Source organism: Vanacampus margaritifer, chromosome 6, assembly GCF_051991255.1.
Source record: "Vanacampus margaritifer isolate UIUO_Vmar chromosome 6, RoL_Vmar_1.0, whole genome shotgun sequence".
Lineage (NCBI taxonomy): Eukaryota > Metazoa > Chordata > Actinopteri > Syngnathiformes > Syngnathidae > Vanacampus > Vanacampus margaritifer.
Window position 1 is genome coordinate 13,230,695 of NC_135437.1, and position 23,735 is coordinate 13,254,429.

At 43.9% G+C, this 23,735-nt stretch overlaps 1 protein-coding gene across 1 annotated transcript; it reads right to left on the reverse strand.

The window, feature by feature from the left end:
* Positions 1-4,485: 4,485 nt before the first annotated feature.
* Positions 4,486-23,735, reverse strand: LOC144053657 (zinc finger homeobox protein 3-like). Its single transcript, XM_077568336.1, has 11 exons — positions 23,412-23,735; positions 18,966-20,670; positions 16,536-17,074; positions 15,764-15,977; positions 15,045-15,146; positions 14,842-14,969; positions 14,646-14,756; positions 12,954-13,116; positions 8,254-12,851; positions 7,497-8,156; positions 4,486-7,426 (listed from the first exon to the last, which is right to left on the reverse strand). The coding sequence occupies exons 2-11, from the start codon at positions 20,632-20,634 to the stop codon at positions 7,310-7,312; spliced, it is 8,301 nt and encodes a 2,766-aa protein (XP_077424462.1). The 5' UTR covers positions 20,635-20,670; positions 23,412-23,735; the 3' UTR covers positions 4,486-7,309.

Below are 23,735 nucleotides of genomic sequence, written 5' to 3' on the forward strand. Positions count from 1 at the left end.
GGGAGTGTAAAGATTAACATAATCCAGCTAATAAGTGTGAGTAATATTCACACAGTGACGCGTGGCGCAGGACATTGTCCTGCTGATGCGTATTTGTATCTCATTATAGATGTAAAGTACTATGAGGGGGTGGCATGTGCCGCTGGGGGATGGTTTGGCATCACCAAAAAAAGAGTGAATGGGGAACCCCCCCCCAAAAAAAAAAATGACAAGCAGTTTCAACATCTTCATGAATTTATAACAACGGACTACTTTTTATATGGACTACACTGTTTCTTTACACAAAGGATGTCTGGATACACTCACATGGGAACGCTAAGCATTAATTGAACAATATCGGGTCATTTGCAGTAGTGTAGAATTGTAAGGCATCATGCAAAGTGTTTCTCATATATATAAAGTTTGGTTATGCTCCATTAAGTGCACAAGACAAACAAAATAATAAGTAATTCTTCTGACCCAACATACGGTCTAATGTTTCGAAGGAACGAACTTTGCAAGAATGTCATCATACGGTGCAAGAAAGAGCCACTGTTCTTATTGTTTTTCTTTAACAAGTTTCTTCTACAAATATGATCAACTTAACTCTTGCGTTAATATAGGTTAGTAATAAACTATACGTATGCGCCTACTTAAGTAAAAATTCAGTCTCGCTGCCATTGGTTATTTTAGTTAACGAAAACATTCAAATTCAAAAAACAATTTCGTTAACAAAATAAAATTAAAACGAAAATGCTTTTTAAAAAACTAACTCAAACTACATATTATGTTTACAAAAATAACAAAACTAACTATAAATATAGTGAAAATGTCCTTCGTTTTAGACTCTGGCAATTCATTTAATACATTAGACTTTAGTGAATGATTTTAAATGTGATTTTAAGAATATTTATTTTTATATTAACCGGAATAAGGATGTTTGAAAGTGTGTCACACAAAAGTGATGTCATCTAGCAGCAGCCAATAGAAAAGCACTATCAGATGACGTTGCTCCTCGACGACAATTTGCGTGCTTGACTTTTGGCTCCAATGGCTCAGCTTTAACTCAGCCAAAATGAAACGCTAGGTTAGAAATGTGTTACTTTTTTCAATTTACCACGGTGTTTATTAAATATTGCGCACAAGTAATATTTTTTTTAAAAAGAGAAAACTAATACTGAAACTACCTAAAACTAAAATAAAACTAAGCTTTAAAAAAAATTAATAATCATACAGTGGAACCTCGGCGTTTGAACGTCTCAGAACTCGTACAATTCAGACTTCAACCCCAAAAATCTGAGTAAAAAATGCCTCTGAGTTTGAACTCATTTTCGGAGTTCGAACACCCAAGCAAAGCAAGCTAAGCCGAACGTACCTTGAAAACGGGTAAACGAGTGAAGCCGAGCGAAGCCCAGCAATGCCGAATGCTCACGTTGCGGTAGTTGATACAATGCACTGCTCATTTCCAGTCAGATCGTGAATACTCCCGGAAGTACTCCATACTCGCGAGTGCATTTTGGTTTTTCCACGACAATTTTCTTCGCCATGAGCCCAAGGAAAGACAACAGTGCCAGTGACAGCAAAGAAAAACATACAGTGCTACGAACCACAGTGGAATTAGGAAGGAGATTATTACGCCGTTGTAACTACCGTGACTACTTCTGTAAATACTGGCACAAGGACCACCCTTAGCTGTTCAACAACATGCCTGACGTTAAACAACGCACGCAAGGACCGCTTAGTAGACTAACAAGGTCTAACAATGTAAAATACACAAACTCAGCACTAAACTAAATCTAGCATTAACATAGCATTTATCATCCACTGATGCCGTCACACCACAACAGGTAAGGTAAGGTATTGTTTGAATACTGTACTGTAAATGTAAAAAACATAAATAGAAATTAAAATAGGAATTTTCTGGTTTTGGAGCTTGGAACGGATTAACTGCATTTACATTATTTCCTATGGGAAAAATTTTTTCGGAAGTTGAACAATTCGGACTTTGAACACTTCACAGGAACGAATTATGTTCAAACTCCGAGGTACCACTGTAACTAAAACTCATATAAACTAAAAGAACCAACCTGAAAAATAATTCTAACTAACTAAATTTAAAAAAACAAAACTCAAAATGAAATTAAAAACTAACAAAAATGAAAATTCCAAAACTATAATAACCCTGATGGCAAAAATCTGAAAAACCTGGGAACATCCATCCATCCATATTCTTGACCGCTTATTCCACACAAGGGTCGCGGGGGTGCTGGAGCCCATCCCAGCTGGTTTAGGGCAGTAGGCGGGGTACACTCTGAACTGGTTGCCGGCCAATCCAGGAACCTGGCAACAATTGGTCAAAAACTTAATAAAAAAAAAAAAGCACCTGACAAATAGACAATAGGTGTATAAACTAATTTGCTGAGCAGCATAAAAATATGTGGTTACGCAGCACAAGATGCTGCAATCACCACCATACTTAGCTTATTTTGATTTTTTTTTTTATACAAAAATGTACTACAAAAAAAATCAACCAATACATACAAATCCAACAAAAACAGACAAACGATATGACAAACCTGACAAGAAATTCTTGTTTCATATTTACTGTGTAGATCTAGAAGTGTTTTTCTGACTTAACTGTGGCAACAGTGATCCGTTCCAACTTGCGTTCAGGTTTCGTTAGTGACGTCTTAGAAACGGAACCCTGTCATAAAAACCAAGGACTCACAGTCAAGAAATGGAGCACAAACAAATAAGCAGATGAAACAACAATCAAAATATAGACATGAAATAAACATGTAAAGAAATTGAACAATGGAGAAAATTTCGAACCACGCGCCGATTTACTACTTTCCTGGCCAGCGTCTGAATGTATGCTACTGCATATGTTATATGTTATGTACACTTTTTGCCACTGCGTAAAAGTCTTGACCAAAGTGAATTCAATCCCAAAACATAGTTGCGCCTATTGTTCCACTCATTAACAAGAATCACAAAGCAGAGAGCATTTGCAGCAGAATGTAGGATATATAAATAGAGTATTTGCGTGTGCAAGCCGGCTCAGCCACATGATTGATTAGGATGGTGTGGCTACCATTAAAAAGTCATTTAAAAGATGGATAGGGAGCACATTTCCAAATAAAAACCACTTTATACCTGATGAAGTGCTGAACAAACTCTCCTTCTGAGACATTTACTGATGACTCTGGCTGCATGACGGAGTGCTATGCGCTAACAACTGTGTGAGATACTTGGATTGTGGTTAAAAAAAAAAGTGGCGTTTTTTTTTTATCAAGGTGTAATCAATCTGAATAGTTAGGTACAAATCCCCCAAATTGTCACACACAGGCCTTCTTACACGTTTTACATGTACATGAAGGCAGAATGCGACTTCACCCTTGCAGCCTTTTCCAGGAAGAAAAAGAAGGCGAAAAAAAAAGTGTGAATGTATTTCAGCTCTGTCTCTTTAATTCAGGCTCCCACCACAGCAGTATGCTTTGGGCTTCATGCATAAACATGAGCTGGCCTTTCAGCTCCCTCCTCACATAACCAATCTAAATCTAAATGAGCCCCCACTACAGATTCACCAGCAGGCAATGACATTACACCCCCCCCCCACCACACACACAGACGAACAACCCCCCCCCCCCCGTTTCCCCCAGCGACACATATACACCAGCAGGCAATAATTTCACGCCATCCCTCAAAGCCCCCACCCTCCGCACACTCATACCCCTTTTTGCTGCAACCCCACCAGCTGCACAGTGCTCATTTGATTAAGAGGGGGGAGGACAGGGAGAAGGAAAAATGGTGGGGGATCGCTTTATCAGGATGACTTTCTAAGATGGCTATCATCAGCCGCAAAGCAATCTTAAGTCCTCTTCTGTGTTTGCTTTACCATTGTTCTCTCGGCGTAGCCATTTTGTGTTCGCAGTTGTACCATTGGTTCGACGCGCCGCAATGGATGAATAAAACGTTTTCACGACAGTGGACTAGTTACGGTTTCACTTTTCCCCCATCATCTGCCATTCCACCCCAAAATAAAAACACAATCAAATAAAAAGTGGTATCTTGCCGTCTTGGAAATCTTTCATATGAAAATCCGTGCACCCTAAATGTGCTGTAGTGAGCAATTTTGCCTCCCCTCTCTCCCAGAGTCGTAAAACACATTATCATCATCAGCAGGAGCGGCGGTGTAATTCATCCAAAGTCGTTAATATTCCTCATATCATTTAGTCACAAAGGAAACTCATCTGGCTGAATGTCACAGATGTAATTAATGAAGTGACCCCAGAGGTCAGGGCTCCATTCACCAAAGAGCTTCGCTTCCAACACTTTGCCGCGTTACGCACACACCATTGCACACCAAAAGCCTTCCAGCCATGCACACAGCACCACAGAAATACCACCTGGAATATGAAGATGATGTATAAATAAAAATAACGCCCCTGCATAACTCAACATGCACGACGTGGATCGTCACACCAAAGGGATGAGACCAGAACATGCACCAAAGCAGACTTTATTTAGCTCAGTGGAATATGGGAGCAGTAAGGTAAAAGAGAAACACACCAGTAGGGGAAGTGGGGGAAGGGAATATTATAGAGACACACAAAACCACTGGAGCAAGACATAAGGACAGGTGCACATCACAGGTATCTTTTTGGTCATCACTATGGCAACAACATACCCAGGAAAAAAACAAAACCAAAAGAGTCAGTTTTACCTACAATAAGGAGTCCCTTCACAACAGAAGACCCCAATATGTACATCTTATGGTCACCAGAGATCAATGAAATAAAACTCAGAAAATAAGCAAGTGTAGAAAAACAGTTTTTTTTTGTTTGTTTTTTTTGGAATGCACATTTCTGTACAGAACAAAGCTCATTGGTATTGTCGTAAACATTGGTTCGTTTGAGAACAAAACAAGACAGCGTTGGTCAGTCCACATCCTTTGGAAAGCTGTTTTTTCGCTGGGAAAATGGAGTACAGACATCGAAGCACAGAATAAAACCGTACCTTGGAAATTCTGGGGCTGAACTCCTTCAAACATGCTAAATGCTATTCTTGTGTTTAACAAGTAAACACACCCAACAAATTTAGTGGTTTACTGGATGGTATGAAAAAAATAGTTCTACTGTTGTCTTCTCTGAACCGATTACTGAAAAAAAAAAAAGTTGATGGAATCTAGCCCCGTGTACCAATTTGTTTCCAACAGAATAACAGAAGCAGTTCATCAACAGCATCGCATGTATCATTATTACAGTTTGTAGTCATTAAAGCCTAGTTGTAAAGCGATCAGAGCATGCATCTTTCTACAGTAACATTAGAAACTACAGTACATTAGCAGCAAACTGGACATCCTTAAGGGCTGGAGTTTAACACTATGGTTAAAAAAAAGAGGGGGGAAATAAACTGCAACATTTCTCAGAAAAGTAAAACTCTTCAACCGCTATATTACAGACTGCCATGGCTCTAGTTTGGGGTTTTTGGTTACAGAGTACTCCAGTGTGCTTATGAGAGGCAGAGAACAGTAGCTTAGATATCGGGACTCCTTCCTTCCTTTAAAAACAGCAAAACATCGTCAAGTACACAGTAGCGCTTACTTTTGTAGGTCTTATGGTAAAGTATTATCACGTCTTTGGATTTTTGTTTTAAAGCATTAATTATTGTTCAGCTATTATTGTTATATTATTATTAGTTAGATAAGAACTGGTTGCAAATGAAAAAAAAGAGAGGAAGAAAAACATTCAAAAGTAAGAGGGGAGGGAGAAAAGGGAAAATAAATTAAGGTGTACAAAAATAACAATCGGTAACATCCATCATTAAGTTTTTCCTTAGCGCAGAAGCTCCTCGTTGGTGTGTACAAACAAGAGCTGCGTCTCAAACATCCAATGAAGTCTCGAGTCAACCATACAAAAGCTAAATACTGTACATTTACCCCTCAAGCTATTAAACACTTTAGTTTTAATAAGTTTTTTGTAACAATCTATTTGAGGTGAAAAGCTCAGATCTTTGATATACACAGATGTTTTTGTTGATGTAATACTTAGTCCCAAACTAAAGTGTGCCCCTCCCCCTTTAAAGACAGAAAGTATCAGGTTCACATTGGAGGCGGAGCCATATTGAGCTGCTGACCTGAGCGTAAAAAGCTTCATATTCATCACACAACATCGGTAAGCCATTGGTATATTCAAAGAACAGAAAGGCAGTTAATCCTTACCTGAACATATCAAAGCTGTCACAATCTTTTTAGAATCATGACACTATTATACCGAAGCAAGACAGTTGATCTCAATTCATAAGATTTATATTAAGAAACTATTACTAGACACACACGCACGCACACACACACACAAATGTCAATTTGAGTTTGGTTAAAGTTATCATATACAGTATTATGGTTGAGTGCTATAAAAATAGTTTGCCCCTTTCAGGGCAAACTTGCCTTTCTGCTCTGTGCTATTTGGGCTATTATCCACAAAAGGAACATACAAGGTGTCCATGTACAACAGAAGACTCATTGGTTTGTGGTGGGTGGAATTGCACCCTGGCACTGGATCAGTCCATTGCTTCCCTCTTTTCCTGTGCCAGGTGCAGGTCTCACCCTTCACTGTACAGACGTCAGCTCTGCAGTTTGTTACTGAAAACAAACACGATGAAACAACAGACATGTAAAATTTTGGTTACGAGCTTTGGAATCTGAGTCAGTCGTTACAAAAGCTCAATGGAATACCACCGTCTATTTCAGGATATTACTTGGTTTCCGCGTCTTCCATCGTTAACTGCTTTGTTTTTCTTCTTCAAGTTTATCTTTTGGAGCGCTCTATTTACACTAAAATCTCTTTGAAAGTTCTTGTTCCAGCCTTTTGAAGACCCACACTACATGCTACACAGCTAGTCCTCACGCACTGTCTGGTTGAAGGGGTCCACATCGAGTCTGTTATGGTGACCGGGAGGTAGACTGCAGGTCTAGCCAGGCAGTGAGGTCACAATACTTAAGAGAATGCTCTTTGGCCTATGTGGCATTGTTGTTGTTTATCCAAGGACGAGTTTGGTTGTAGAAAGGTGTCTGACAACAGGAATAGGGGCATCAAGGAAAAACAAGAGCGCATACGAGAGAGCAATACAAAAAGAGAAAAGTTGTTGCAAAGAGGGCTTGGTTTGGGTTTACTTTCAGTTGAAAACTGTTGTCTTTGGGCCACGGTGGCTCTGCATCTTTGGGGTGCTCAGGAAACAGGTTTGGCAGCAAAGTGAAGTTTTGTTTAAGTAGTTGACAGTAGGAAAATGAGTTTTAAGGGCATAGTAGAAGAACGTAAAGGGACCCTCATCAAGCGCGGTCTCTCTCCCCTGCGCCAGCTGTCAACTCCGCCTGCTCTCTTTCTGCAGAGTCGGAGCTCAGAGTTCTTGCTCTCTTCTCCTTGGCTCGAGCATTCTGGAACCATACCTGGAAACATATTTGAAAGTATACAGCTTGTGTATCACACTCAGATTTTCTTTTATCTTCCGTCAGTTACCTGCACAACACGGTGGGGCAGTCCTAATTCCCGTCCTAGTGCCTCACACTCGTGTCGATTTGGTGTACGGTGGCTCTTGTAGAAGTCTCGGAGCTGGAGTACTTGGAAGTGGCTCATCTGTGTCCTTTGGCGCTGCTGCTGATGGTGATGTGGTTGCAGATTCTCACCCCAGTCTGAACTTTGACCCCCTGATCCTTCGGGACTCAGAGACCCTTGGTCAGCCATACTTGAACCCTCTTCACATTGGAACTCCTCGTCATCTTCCTCAAAGTCATCATACTCCCCTGGGTTGTTCAGATCATTGGTTGAAGATAGAAACGTAACAGGCGGCTTCACGCTTTGCTCTCTGTTGCTGATGGCGATGCCAGTGTTTGGGACGAAGCTACAGGAGATAGACGGACCGGGTTTGTCTATGACAGAAGACATAACCATCCCATTGGGCCCACTAGAACCAGTATTCATTGATAAGTTGAAGCCAGCTCTTTCAGCCTCTGCCCAGTGGCGCGATCTCATGTGGGCATCCAGAGCACTCTTCACCTTAAAGAGAGCCCTACAAAATGGACAGCGGAGGTGGTTCAAGCCCATGCTGAAACTGGACCCCGGCCCCATTGACCTGAACTGCCCTTTTCTTTCTCTTGCCCGTGTGTTTTGAAACCAGACCTGTGTAATACAATAACATGTTTCAGATTTTTATTCTTTTGAAATAAAACATGGATTAACATGGTCATAACGTGTTGGGTTTATTTTTGTACTGTACCTGAACCACTCTTCTTGTGAGGCCCACGTCTTGTGCAATGCCCTCTAGAACTCCTCTGGTGGGGTTGGAGTCCAAACTGTAACGCTGATACAACACTTCAAGCTGTTCTGGGGTGATGGTGGTTCTCTGACGCTTATCCCTTCTATGCTCTTCCTCAGACTCTCTGCTATATCTTTGAACATCAAAACTGCCCTCTGAAATGAGCTTTGAGCTCTGCTTCAAGGAACTCTGAGAAAGGTCAGTAAGTGAGCTCTTAATTTGTGTGCTATTTAAGTGTGAAATCATGGGACTTGTGGCATTAGGGTGCAACTGTGTCAAAGCGCCTGAAAGCATTTGGCTGGCCATCAGAGAGTGGTTGGAATGGAGCATCATATATGGCAACGTTCGGTCTGTGAAGCCAGAATGAAGGAGTTGGACCTGGGACTGAGCTGCGAGGAGGTGCCTTGTCTGATGTTCCTGCCACATTTGGAATGATGGCTGGGACATTGGGCATAGATTGCACTGAAATGGATTTGGGACTGGGAGATGGGTTACGGACTGGGTCTCTACGCGCGAGGAGGCATCGGGCTGCTGAGTGTGGTTATTTTCAGACTCTGAAGACGAAGGTAAACTTGGTGATATAGCTGCAGGTTTTTCGACAGCTTTATTTGGGGATGAACTCTTTATATGATCCTGGCTCGCATCAGATGTTGATGGACTGTTCTGTACTGTACTTTGAAGGGGGGCAGAAGATTGAGCCTGGGGTTTTTCTGCTGAGCTTTCTTGCAGAGGTTGGACCTGATTTTCATCTTCGGACACATTTTGCATTGCCTGCACTATTTCTTTGCGCTCACTGTTCAGTTCTGTAATTTCCTTTTTCACTGTTCTGCTAGTCTGAGTAGAGGCAGTTGTATTTTCTTGTTTTTTGGCAGCAGGTGTGAATTCCTCATTGCCCATCGAATGCTCACTTTCTGTGTAAAGAGTAGAAGAATCAAGAACAGGAGAATCTGGATGGGCGTAATACTCGTAGGTCAGATCCATGGAATTTTCATTGTGAGAGTCACTTTGCCCATCATCACCATTGCTGTTATCTCCAGTATCATCACTCTTGTAGTATCCGTCTCTCTTCTTAAGAATCTCAAGATGGCTCGTCCCCTCCATTCCATCATCTACGCTTCTGTCCTGGTTCTTGCGGGCTCTTTGCCTCGCATTTTGGAACCATACTACAATGACTCTGTTTGGGAGAGATAGCAGGGCAGACATCCGGTCATATTCCTCCTCTCTAGGATAGGGAGTTGCTTCAAACACCCCCTGCAGCATCTCCAACTGTTTCTCCGTAAAGCGGGTTCGAGAAGAGCGTCTCCCCCTGTGGGTATTGCCTCTTTGGATATCAGTCAACTGGCTTTGATGGGACATGTCTATTGGTGCTGGAGATGGTGAAGATGGGGACAGTTTCAGAGATGGGTTGGGTATGACTTCCTCTCTGGACTCCTCAAGCGCTGTGGTTGGGGGGTTATTGAAATTGTATGGCGAGTCCTTGTCACGTTGGCGTTCTTTAAAAAGAGTGTTGCGAAACCAGTGTTTGATGACTTTGTGTGGTAGACCAGACAGACCAGATATCTTGTTTAGCTCCTCATCACTCGGGAGGCTGTTGATATCAAAGTGTTTTCTCAGAATATTCAGCTGGTCCTCAGAGAGTCGAGTGCGGGTTCTCTTGCTCTGCTGTTGTTCCTGCAATGTTGGGCTGACTTGGGGCTGTTGACCGGTTGGAGTGGAGCTGCGCTGAACTGGTTGACTTAGCAGCGAAGAATTGACTTGGGTAGGCTGGCCAAGCAATGCTGGACTAAGCTGAGATGGTTGGGAAATCACTGCTTGATTTATAGTTGCCTGTTGCCCAAGCAGTTGAGAATGGTAGAGTTTAGCCAACTCTGGGTTCACACTTGAGTCTAACCAGGTTTGGGGCTGGAGACCCACAGGCTGCATCACAACTGGAGGAATGAGCGGTAGCTCCATCGGAAAAGGAATTGGGGGTAGGGGAAGCTGGAGCAGAGGAAGCATAGGTATTTTTGGTAAGGGAACAGTCATGGTGTTAGCTGGTGATGTGTTTTGGGAATTAACCGTACATGTGCTTGTAAGGGGTGCCTCCTTTTGGGGAAATAATTGAGTTTGAGAAGAAGAAAGAGGAGGAGATGGTACTGAGTCAAGTGGTAGGTCTTCAGCTGCACCACATGTTTTTGTTTCTGTTTCTTCTTGTTTCTGAGGCTCATCTGCTTCAGATACAAGTTCTGATTCTGATGATGTAGCTGGATTTGAAACTGGCGTACTCTGAGATGAATCCTCTTCAGACATTTTCTCTTTTAAGGGGTACAATTGATCATATTGTAGTCTGTATTCTCTGGAAAACCTCTCGAGCGCAGCAGTGGGAAGCACTTGTCTGTGAATGTATTCCTGGTGACTTTTTAAAATCATGGCATCTGAAAAAAACTTTCCACAATCTCTACACTTTTGTCCTCTTCCAGAGCATCTTTTCTCTTTGTTTGCTAGTTCATCTGCATCGTCATAGTTGCCCTGATTTTCCCCTGGTAAACTTTGCATGTCTTCAAATTCATTTTTGGCATCCCTGTTGCAGCTTTGCAGTGTTCCATCATCTGCTCCAACTGACCCTTTTTGTCCCCCTGAACACAGTTCCATCTTGTTTATATCAGCACAATCATTTCTCATATTTACCATTTGGGTTGCAATGTGCTGCTGGTGCCTATGTCTACTTTGTATATATTGTAGTGCCAGCTCATGGCCATAACTCTGCAGCAAGGTCCTAAGAGCTTCCCCGTTCACAGCAGCGTATGGCACTCTTGGTGGAGGGCATTGTAATTTTGGGACATTACCTGTGGATGAACCACTTTCCTGGGTTTGACTCTCATTTGTAACAATAGAATCAGACATTTCTTCTTTTTCGTCAACAACACTTCTGATGCATTCTTTTTCTTTCGGAGAGGATACACGGTTGTAGTCAACTCTGGTGTCAGAAGCAACATATATTTTGGGGATATCATCGGAGGATGAATATTGATTCCGAGTATGTTTTTCATCTGTTTGAGGGTTGTTCTCTTTTTTAGCCTCTCCCTTAATCTGTTCACTCAGGGTAGACTTGGCTGCCTCAGATTGGGTATGTTCCAAGCTCTTTATTGCCAACTCTGTGTTAAGTTTCATGTCTCCTGGAAAGTAAAAGGGCAAAAGAAGTTGCTGCTGCAGAGACAGCAACTTTTCTGGTGCCAAAGAGAAGTGCTGAAAGAGACTCTCTGGTCCGATAGGAAGATGCTGCATTACTTGGGCCTGGAGCAACGCTGTGTGTTGTAACTGGGCTTGGGCCTGTGCCTGAGCCAACTGCTGTTGTTGAATTAGAAGCAGCTGGTTTCTTGATGCTATCAGTTCTGCCACTCTCTTTTTAGCCTGCTGACCTTCCGTTGATACAGTCGATTGGAGCTCAGCTACCAATCCTGATGAAGAACTAGCTACATCTGGCTTCTTGGTGAAAGGCAAACTCTTAGAAGTCTCCTTACCACTTGTAACAGACAGAGTAGTAGTAGTCGTGGTGGCAGATACTGGCGTAGCTACACTTGGCACTGATGTTTGTGTACCTGGGTTCTGTGCAGCACGAGCTCTTGTTTGGTGAAGAACTGAGCGTAGGTGGATGTCCAATGTGGAGCTCTGGCTGTAGCCCACACCACATAGTTTGCATCTGTAGGGTCGAGGATCTTGGCCACGGGGAGCCTCTGGGGCAGAGACACCCGTGTTCGATTCCTGCAGGGCTCGCCTGGCCCGGTGCAGATGGGACACTGAATTGTAGTGAACTAGAAGAATTGTCTTCTGGGTAAAAGATTCAGAACATATGGTGCACTTATATGGCCTTGATGGATCCAAATACCGATCCATTGTTGGGTTAGAGCTCTTTTTGATAAGAGAAATGGAACTAGGTTCTAATGGAATTTCATCATTTAGCACTTTTTCTGGCTCTGTTAATTCCTCATCACTTCCACCAGTTTCAGCAACCAGGTCTTTGTCTTTCGTTTTCCATTCTTCTTTTTGTTCCCTTCCTTCACTGTTGTCTTCTTCCTGCAGATCTTCGTCCTCCAACTCTTCATCCTCACCCTCACCTGCTTCTTGGCCAGCTTGGGGTGACAAACTTAAATCTTGTTGAACTGAGCTCTTTCCGTGTTCCACGTATTGTGCCGTATGAGAAAAAGAGGCTGTATTCTGTGTGTTGTCCGGCTGCGAGTGTGTATTCTGCATGTGTCTCTGCAGGGCCTCCTGGCTGCGACACTGTCTGGAGCAGAGGGGGCATTCTGTCGCCGCCCTCATGGCATGGTACTGCCAGTGAAGCTGGAGCTTCTCCTGAGTGGGGAACGCCAGGCTGCACCTGCTGCAACGAAACCGGTAACCATGGCGATCAGAAAGAGGAGGGGGGTCAGCAGTTGGGGAGGAGGGAGGTGTGTGAGTCAGGGATTGAGGAGCCAGTCTTCCGTTGGAAGGGTGAGTGGCGTCTTCGAGGGGTGGGGTGAGTAGAGCTGTGACATCTTTGGGTGCGGCTATATTTCCCTCAGTTTTCTCCCCTGAAATGCCTGCCAAATACACAGTAGTTATGAATGTTTTGTTATTTTATTTTTTTCTTAAAAAAAAACAACTATGCAAATATTTAACTGTGTTGCTTTTATTAAACCTACTTTTGTTTTTTGGTGAATCATCTGAAGTAAGGGAATCTGTTTCATGAGAAAGACCAGTCTGGCTAATTTTCATGTTTTGACCTTTCATCGTGTCATCCATACACAGGTCAGATGGTAGCTCATTTTCTAGCTGAGGCTGGACTTGTTCCAAGGATGGTGTGACCTGAAAGACAGAAAATGTGTCGCATGTTTTGCTCTTTGAAGACGTTCTTTTGAAAATCGCATGGCTTTAGCAATTCAAAGAAAAAGGGGGGTAACAACATTTTTCTTTAGCCAACGTTATGAATAAAACATGTTTAATTGTACAGCTTAATAGCAGACAAATTGCAAGACGTATAAACACAGCGAGGCTACACTCTCTGTCCTAATATCATGAAACATTCAAGAGTGAATCTTTAAGTGTATTGTTTTATCTTTTCCCTGTCTGTATGGTGCTATACGCAGCAAGGCACATCAACTTGGTAATAAGCGTACACGGTTGAGATATGTGACTCTGCCCTTCAGCGCCAATGACGCCCTCCTCCATGCCCCGGGGGTTTAATAAAACTTTACTGAGCTGAATAATGAATTTTATTTAAAATCATTCTTCATATATAGAAAACCTCCATCTCCTCAGCTTCAAGAGCCAATGTGCCATCTACGCCAAGGAAGCACGCTACACGAAGGAAAAGGGTGGAAGGCTAAAGATGAGATTTACATGACAAGAGTTTTCTCCACGTAACGGCTTCATAAGAAGAGCGACGAGACCACCGCATACACACGCTGCAGAAAACTGAAGGTCAGGCTTAATCTAGAGAGCGTAATTGGAAAGCAAGGTACATAATGGCCATCATCACCTCAGTCGGAATTAATGAACCTCAATTACTATCAGAGTGAGTGAGGGAGGTGTACGAGCGGGATGGAGGATGATGGTAGGTGTGGGTGTGTTTGGGAGGGGGGTGGTAAGTGCTAAGGGGTGAAGAATATGAAAAAGAGAGACCAGGAAGAGGGAGGGAGGACGTAAGGGGCAGTGAACAAAAAAAAACAAAAAAAAAAACAGCCTCTGCGAGAGTCAGTGCGGGAGGGGTAACGCGTCAGAAAATGAGAGACAGGGAGGAGCAGTGACAGAGATTGCAGAATACGAACGATAGGAGTAGCCGTGTGGGCTGGTGGGGGGGGGGGGGGGATAGGGTACAGAAGAGGGGAGAAAGGGTGAAAAGCAGGACGTGAAGTGGAGGCAAAGAGAGCAGGAGACAAAGGCCACTTAGCATATGGGGCCAAGAAGATGGAGGATGGTGATGTGGATAGATGACCGGTCTTTGTTAGCTCGAGAGTCACAGTAAAAAGCACAACCCCCCCCCCCCCCCCTTTTTTTTTTTTTTAGCTTGACTGCACTTCTGGTAATAGAGGGCTACTTAAAGATGCATTATAGAAACACTGCCTTTTCCCTCACTGCTGCAGTCAAACACTACGTTAAGAACGCATACACACACACACACACACAAAGATTGTACGTCCGCATCGACGATGATCATGGGGAGCTCCTTAAACATGCATTAAAAAGCCACTACCTTGCTCTCGGGTGCCTTCTTAATGGAATTGTCTCCCTACATTTCACTCTTCCCCATCCCCCTTTTCTCTTTGCTTGCTCATTTTCTTGCGCTAACCCCGACAAACGCAAATACAACAAATACACACTTTGCATCCACTTACTGTGCTGATGAGCTTATCTACACAGTCCTGTGCCACACTGTGCACATGCGTGAGGTGCGGTCGAAGGTGCGCGTATGCGATTTTCACTTGACACAAAGGGCACAGGACAGTCTACAAAGGATAGAACGTTAAGAGCGTGAGGTGAGGATGAAGGTTAACATTTACTTTCTACTCTGTGTGGGTGTCAACTGCTTACCTGCTGGTTCTCGCTCGGCTGGTGTGTTCGGGGTCGTTTGTTTGTGATGGAGTTTTCTATTTCCCCACATTCAGATGCCTGACGCTTGAAGGACTCCCTCTTGTCAAACTCCTCCACCACTTTTTCTTCTTCAGAAACAGCAGAACATGTCAATATTATTCAGTTATGCAATGAAATGTTTGTATTTCAATAGGCAGCCGTACCGCTCTCTTTGTCACTCTGCTTAAGCCCCACGTTGTCTTTGGTTTGGTCCAAAGGACCGGCGGTGACCTCGCCAGAATTTTCCTCATCTTCATTAAGTTCTCCTGAGAGATGACAGTAATATAATAATCATTGATGTACATGCTTAGTGATTCACACTCATGCTATTCATATTATTTTCATGATGTCCCCTTAATGAAAACAATGACGTTAAGGTCCATGTTTCATTCTTCTTGCCTACCTTGATACCCTATTGATCACATATTGATTCTCCATTAGATTCTCTTCCAAGGTAGAAAAGAGTTAGCTTAGATTTGGAATACATCAGTTTGCCTTCATAAATCTTAATTCAGACGAATTCCAGAACAGAATGTGTTGAGATTAATGTGCAGACTCCAGGTGACTGTTAGACAATACAAGTAAGCATACGGCAGCGGGTCATGCAGCAGATTTGGCACTCGTTACAAGCCTCTGCCTCCCCCTTCTTTGTCCAAGGGATTGGTATTGGTTCATTGATTAGCAGGTGCTAGTTAGCTGTCGACAGGGGCGATCGGGGATATAACAAGGATGTGTATCGACTGATCAATTTACTCGATCAATAGCTCAGCGACAGCCATTACTCATTTTCTCACTTTTCATCTTAATTCCCAGGCCTCGTTTCTCGTGTCAGTGAGCAGATGCAGCTGCACGTCAGATACGCTTGCAAGGTTTATATTCTCACCTGTGACCCCATCGGGACTTTTTCTGATGGTAAAAATGGCTGCCAGCTCCTCTCCGCCCATTGGCTGCAGCTGGAGCAGCGCCTCCCTCTGTTGATGGGTCTGGGTTTGACTGTGTTTTAAAACTTGAAGTTTGGACGAAGAGGAGTTGTTGCATAGGAGACAATGGAATAGATAGGAACCGCCATCCACCTCACCATCGTACTGCTGCAGGAACTGGAAAGAGAAAGCCACATCGTCAGAAAAATGTTAGGTTCAAATGATGTAGCTTTAAAATAAAAAAATCTTCACAAATATGTTCTATGCAGCTCCACTAGTCTAAATATGGTTTTCTGGTTAATATTGCGTTAGTGGAATATGAGTTAAGCAGCAAAATCCAGCAGTTTTACATCAGTCGGCCATTTTTGTGTGTGTGATCCCCCCCCCCCCCCTTCACTCACTCACTTATGGCGCCCATTTTGCCACATGCTTTCGAGTGAAAATGACATCACAGTTGCTCAGGTCTTAGGCAACAACCAATCACAGTTCAGCTTCAGAAAACAGGTGAGCTGTGATTGGTCGTTGCCTGATCAACTGTGATGTCATCTTCAGTCGACAGCAAGTGGCAAAATGGCCGCCCCCTGAGATGGATAAAAACGGCTGGATTTTGCTGCATAACTCAAATTCCACAAATGTAATATTAATCAGAATGTCATGTTTAGACTAGTGAGGTCACATATAGTCCAAAAAATGAACTTCCCCTTTAAGAAAGAGTTTTTCAGAGTCAGTGCTTACTCTGTATACCCGGACGCTGGACTCATGGTGGGAACTCCGGGAATGTCCTTGTAGCTTCTCCAAACTGCTCGTCGCATACTCACATAGGTTGCACCTCAGCTGGATCGGGTTGCCCTTAGCTATTAAGGCAGCACCTTCCTGACCCTGGTCGCCCCCTTCTTGAACATGAGCCGCAAGCTGGTAGCGGGTTCTGTGCCTGTCGGTCTGACAGTGCAAGGAGAAGTTAGCCCTCAGCGGGGTGGTGTAGCCACACAGTCTGCAGTGGCAGCCACCAGCGACCAGGGAGCACCATTCGGACTGGGGCAGGGAGCGAGGGGCGTTCAGGTGCTGCTCCACGGACTCTAAGCTGTCAGAAGAAAAGCAGGAGCAGACCAGGCATTGGAAGACACCCTGGCAGAGAGGGCCGGTAGGAGACAAAGACAGGACTGGCGGTGGGGAGGGTGAAGGCGACGGGGATGGAGTCAGCGTTGAGCCAAGGGTGACGGGCTGTTCGGTGACTTGTTGCGTCGTTAGTCTCATGTTCAAGGAGAGCTCCCCACCTGACATATAGAAAGGATTGGAAGCGTTTTACTCTTTTACTAATCCAGGGGTCAGCAACCTTTCCTGTCAAAAGAGCCACGTTAAACCAAATAAATCACCAAAAATCTGTCTGCAGCCGCAAATTATTTCAACATTGTGATGAACTAAATATTGTAATGTGTTATTGTTAGTCTAATGTACTGAGGGCCCAAAATCTCATTAGAGCTGCACCATAACAGAAATTTATGCAGCATCCAATACTTTTGAGATTCATTTTCTTCTACCTTTCATCTTCCGTTTTTTGGATCATGTGTGTGTGTGCAATTTTTAGAGCTGTCAAACGATTACATTTTTTAATCAGATCTTAGAATTTTGATTAATCACGATTAATCTCTAAATTAAAAAAAGGATTTTTATCAACATTTTTTGCCCATCAAATTTAAAGAGCACTTGTTATGTGTTATTTTTTTCCGACATTTAATGTCATGAGGACGCCTTTAAAAAAAAAATACCCACTGCACATGCTCATTCTCCTCTTTTTCTAATCAGTTAATTACTTGCATAATTTAAAAATGGAAAAAAATATCCCAATAGTTTCACATGAACAAATATTCTGAATGTCATAAGCAAACATTTATTAAATGCTTTACTTTAATGCATGTAGTTATGTTTATTGCTCAAACACAACCTGTGCGACCTTTTAACGTAACCATCCGCTGTCAAAATAAAGGATAATCTGTGGTCAAAATTAATATTGCGATTAATCTGCGTTAATACATGATTGTTGCGATAATTTTTTTATGATTACTTAATTAGTTCATGCTTTAACTTTGACAGCACTAGTAATTTTTCATACACTTTTTGTACTTTTCTGCCTTTCTGTTAAATTTCTGACATTTTTGCCAATTTTATGGACTTCTTACATTTTTTGGACATCTTTTTCATGGACATTTTATGGTAGTTTTCTACTTTTCCTCTTTTTGGACATTTTACGGTCACGTTTTGGACTTTTTAGGTAGGCTATTTGTAAAAATATATATTTTTCGTCTACCTTTCATCTCTTTTTCCGACAACTTAAAAATTCGGACTATTTAAAAAAATGTTTTTAATTATTCATTTTTTTTTAATCATTAATTCATTTGAAGAAAATTGTTTCTAAAAAATATAAAAAAATATATACAGTGCAGGCCAAAAGTTTGGACACACACACATCTCATTCAATATGTTTGCTTTATTCTCATTACCATTTACATACAAAACTAAGAATGAACACATGCACTTAACAAAAAAGGTGAAATGACTGAAAACATGTTTTAGTTTCTTGAAAATAGCCGCCCTTTGCTTTGAGGACTGCTTTGCACACGCTTGGCATTCTCACCTCTGGCAACTCCTTCAATACTGTTGGAAAACCATTTCAGGCAACTTCCTTTTGAAGCTCATCGAGGAAATGACAATTTAATTATTTCACTTTTTTTCTTTTTTTTTTTTAAGTACATAACTCCACGTGTTCATTCATAGTTTGGATGCCTTCAGTGAAAATCTACAATGTAAATAGTCATGAAAATCGCATTGCATGAGGTGTGTCCAAAATAGAGATCCACAGTGGAGCCACAGGAGAGGGACTAAAGAGCCACATGTGGCTCCAGAGCAGCAGGTTGCAGACCCATGTACTAAACCATAGGTGTCAAACTCCGGACCTTGAGGGCCGCAGTCCTGCAGGTTTTGGAGGTTTCCCTCTTCCAACACAAGCTGATTCCAATCAGCAGGATCGTTATCAGGCTTATGCAGAGCTTGCTGTTGAGCTGATCATATATCAGCTGTGTTGGAGAACGGAAACATCCAAAACCTGCAGGACCCGAGTTTGACACCTTTGTACTAAAGCGACAGCCCAGGGTTTCATGTGTGTCTTACCTGTGTTCTGTAGGTGTTTCAGATGGGGAGCGAGGCTCCTGCAGTGGGACAGGTAGTAACCCCTCTGCAGCCTCATCATATTATGTGTGTGTTTCTCACTGGTGGTGTGTATGCGCAGGTTGCGGGCGATGCTCGTCTCATAATCGCAGACGTCACAGCGCCACCGCTTGCCATGCGAGGGAGAGTGCGCAGGTGGTGTGAGCTTGGCGGGCTGAGTAGTCGAGGTGGGAAGCGGAAGCGGCTGCTTGTACGCCTGCTCGTCCATCGCGGCCCCGTTAGCGGAGCTGCTATTGTTGTTGCTAGCATGCAAAGTATGCATCTGGCCATTGGCGTGTCCCCCGTTTTGCACGTTATTAAGGTGTTTATCTGACTGCATGTGTATGCTTAAGTTGCCTTTCGAGGAGGTGGCGTAGTCGCACACCTCGCAGCGGTAGGGCTTGTAGCCACAGGCGTAGGTTTCGCCCCGGGCCAAGCGGGGGTGGGGTTTCCCTGAACTGCAGTAGCCACACACATCCCGCGTCAAACTGCCGCAAACGCACTTCCCACCGGAGTTGGCGCACACGCACTGGCTGCCCGTCTCGGGATGCTTCTCTTTCATGTGGAGTTGCAGGGTATGCTGGGATTTGTAGTGCCAGTTACACTTGGGGCATTTCAGCGTCTTGCAGGAATTGCGTGAGTGCATTACAGTCATGTGACTTGTCAGTGAGAGCTCTTGGTTGAGGTTTTTGGGGACAGCTTCTTTCTGTTCTCCTTCGTTGTCTCGCTCGTCATCTATGTCCGTCTCAAGCTGGCTGTCATTTGGTTCTGGAGCTTTGGCGCCATCTCCTTCGGAAATGGAAGAGTGAGGAACCCCTGCTGGCCCGTTGTCCTCAGCAGGCGCACTGGCCCCCTCCACACCTGCCAATGGGAAAGCCAGAGTCGACTGCTGGGATTTAAAGCTCTGAGGAAACCCAGAAATCCAGCCCTGATCTCCTGCTATGTCTTTTGCCTCCGTGTCACTCAGCAGGGCAGAAGAGTAGGATGGGCATGTGAAGTGCTTTGGAGAGGTGGAAAGAAAAGGGGAGGCTTTTGGAGAGGTTTGGGGACTCTGGGAGGACTTTGGCGATGCGGCTGTTTTGCTGTCGAGCGTGCCACTGGCCTTTGCCGTGCTGGAAGAAGCGCTTTGCTGGCTCTGTTGAGGTAATAAAGAACATTTGGATTTGGTTTGGCTTTGGTTTGAGATGGCCTCCTCCCCTTCCTTCTCCTCTCCTCTCCTGCTGTTGCTGAGGGCTTTTGGGAGACCCCCTGTTGCCGACTTCACTCCCATGCCACTGCCAGCATGCCCCTCCCCATTTTGCCCTGACAGATATTCCTCCCGGAAGATCACCTTCATCCACTGCTTTGGACACGCTCCATCCTCTTGACGCGCGTGATGGCGTCCATCCCCCTGCCCCCCCCCTACCTGGGTCTCTCCTGCAGCCCGGGACCCCTCGACACCTGCCTCATTCTGCTTCTCGCGCGGGGTCGGGGGCTCTTTGGCAGGAGTCCCGGCTGAGATACGAGAGGCCGAACCCTGCTCGGGAATGAACACCGGGATCGGGAGAGGGCGAGATAAAGCCTGGGGACCGAGGTCCGCATCTCTGTCCTCTCCTCCCCCTCCGTCCCCTCCTCCTCCCTCACCAATGTCCATGGCGGAGGCTACAGCTGCCGTGCATCACCACCACACCTGCACACGCAGAGAGAGCAAGAAAGTGGAGAAAATGAAACAAATGAGTCATGTAAATCATATTGCATAACAGTGGAGGCCATTGATTAAAGGCCTCGGATAGCATCTGTTCAATAGAGCTTTCAGGGTGTGCAACACACAGGCCGGTTACTCAGGGGTTAGCGTTAGCCCTTAATGGGAAAATCAATAGCGTAAGCGCCAAACTAGGTGGAGGAATGCGGGTAAGGGCTACGCAGGAGGTCTATAATATTCCTCGGGGGATCGGATTAAATAAAGAACTGAACGCTTTGGAGCTAAAGGGCTTCTGCTAAATTGCCACACTGAGATAAAAAAGTGGATAAAAGTGCCGCTTTAAAACCATTGTATCGTTCTGCATCTTTGGCCACACACATTTGAAGGTGGGGCCAAAGAGCTCTAATTAGCCAAACAAACAGAAAAGGGGGAGTACTGTACCATAACAAACACATTTGTGCTTGGATTTAGTCCAGAATACAACAAATGTGCATTAGAGTGCATGCTAATGTTGGCTGTATATGTGGCAATGGTAATGACATACAATTTCAAGATGCATTCGACAACTACTACGTTTTATGTTCAAGGTGGCGCATTAAACCAGTATTTAGCAAAACAGTGCAATAAATATTTTTAAAAAGTGGGTCTCTCTTGCCAATACCAAAAGAGATAGACGTGGCTGTCCCACAATTTAATTACTGACATTTATTAGAAATCAAGGAGTAACCTTAATTCACCTTCTGGCCCCAACCGAGACCAACCCCCTCTTCTTGCAACACCCAGAGTGGGCGTCCCTCCCCCCTCCCCATCTCTCTCTCTGCAGCTTTAAGATATATGGCCCACATCCACACTCTGATAGCGCTTTAATGCACTGTGTTTGTGTCACAGGCCACAGACCCCTGCCCACTGCAGTGGTCTTCATGTTTTCTGTGGGATACCGCCATGGGGTCTTTTGAGGCCCGCCGGCAACCCGCAACAGCTGAGAATAGTCTCTAATCTGATAAGGATTTTCATTTACACTGCGGTCGATAGCCTCGGACCATCAGAGATGCAACTATTTATACGAGCATTCCTGGCCGGCTATTGATCACAAATACGGGAAACCGGCATTTAACGTGCGCGCGTGTGTGTGCGTGTGTATCCGGCTACAGATGTCAAACTCACATTTACGAACACCTAAAATGCACCATTACTGTGCATGGTGTTGATGTATTTTAAAACACAATTGTGTATCCAAGTTTAAAAATAAACACTCTGCATGTGTGTGTGTGTGTGTGTGTGTGTGCAAACCAATCGAAGCACCTGAAATTCACCATTGCATTCATTTTCCGTGGCAATAGCATTATGCTTTGTATTGTTTTGTTTTTTAGCATTGTGCATTTGCATAGTAGACTGCCACAAAAGTGCACTGCATGTGAGTGTTTGCTCATCTAATGTGTACAAAATAATCAAATTGTGATGGGAAGAGCCTGAAATTCAACATTACATTCAGTTTCTGTGACGACAGGCCTGTTTTTGGTTTTTAAAAAGCGGGATTGTGTGTGTATACATAACAGACATAGAGGTGCATGCGTGCGTGTGTGTGTGTGTGTGCATGTAAAAATCCTGTCGCGGGTACACGCAAATCAGATTCTAATTTAAGGACCTTACATTCAGTTTGTTAGGACAAAGCTATTTTTAGGATATATATATATATATATATATATATATATATATATTTTTTTTTAAGCATTTATGTTGTTAATTTAGCTGACTTAGACATAAAAGCGCAAAAGTGTCTCTGTGTGTGTAACAATGTTAGAGTGTGTTGATGCACACCTTTTTGTGTACATATACCATTCACACTCTATTCTTAGGAACTGAGACTCGCTGGTCCTCCCAGGTTTATGGGATGACGGCTATGTCGTGGGTATTTAAAATATGACTGTTTGTATACATTAGAGGCATAACTGTGCAATGTGTGTGTCTGTGTACAAACCATTCTGAATCTAAACGTACCATTACATTCCGTTTGTTAAAGCAGGCTATGATTTGGCTTTTTAAATATAAATGTGTACTGAACACACCTAGAGGTGTATTGTGCTTTTATGTAAATAAACAGATCTGATTCTAATTAAAAGAACCACCACTACACTGAGTTTATGTGATGACAGACTATGGTTTGGATTTTCAAAACATCACTGTGTGTTAATATGTCAGACATGACGGACTTAAAATAAATAAATAAATAAAAAAGCATGGTGTGTGTGTGCGTGTACGTGAGCGTGTATGCGTGCGTGTGAGTGAGAGAGCCACGAAAGAAAGCAGGACAGTAGTTTGCCTCAACATGGCAGTAAATGTACTTTGTCCTTTACTTCCACAGGGGACATTACAACTGGGTTCGATTTGAAACGTGTAGCTAGCCTAGGTGGACTCGGTGGAGCTTTGCAGGTAAGAAAAACACACGCACCAAATACGAATTTTACGTGGGGCAGCATTGCTTACACGGCTCCTGGCAGGGCATGGTGGTGTTGGTTGGGGGGTGGCGGGTGGGGGGATACTTGAAGAGTTCTCTCCCCGCGTGTGACTGTTGTCAGGCGGCACACTACACTCACCACAGCACTCTTGTGGCTTTTTGTTTACACCACCATCACGCACATAACAGGTGACTCGGTGCACCAGCAAAAGCAACTCACGCTTCGTTCCGTGCGCGTTTAGTGCCCTCCACCCCAAATAAACGCAACACTTACATTTCTGCAGCGGCTCCGGCACCTCCGCGAGCTTGAGGCTGTCGTCGTAGTAGTAGTCCGAAAAGACAAGCACGCATTCCCTTTTGTTGTTGTTTTCGCACGATCCTGTGCAGGCGAAGGAAGCGGAGGAGGAAGGAAGGAAGGAAGGAAGGAAGGACGGATGGATGAGGGGGAGAGAGCAGGCGAGAGCAGGCGAGCGCAGCCGCCGTCCAAGTTGTTTAGCAAACAGTGTAATTAAAGCTACATGCAGGCAAGGCAAGGCAGGCTGGAGTAAACACACAAGACGGGGGTGCAGGCTGGGTGGGCGTGGGGTCGGGTGGGGGG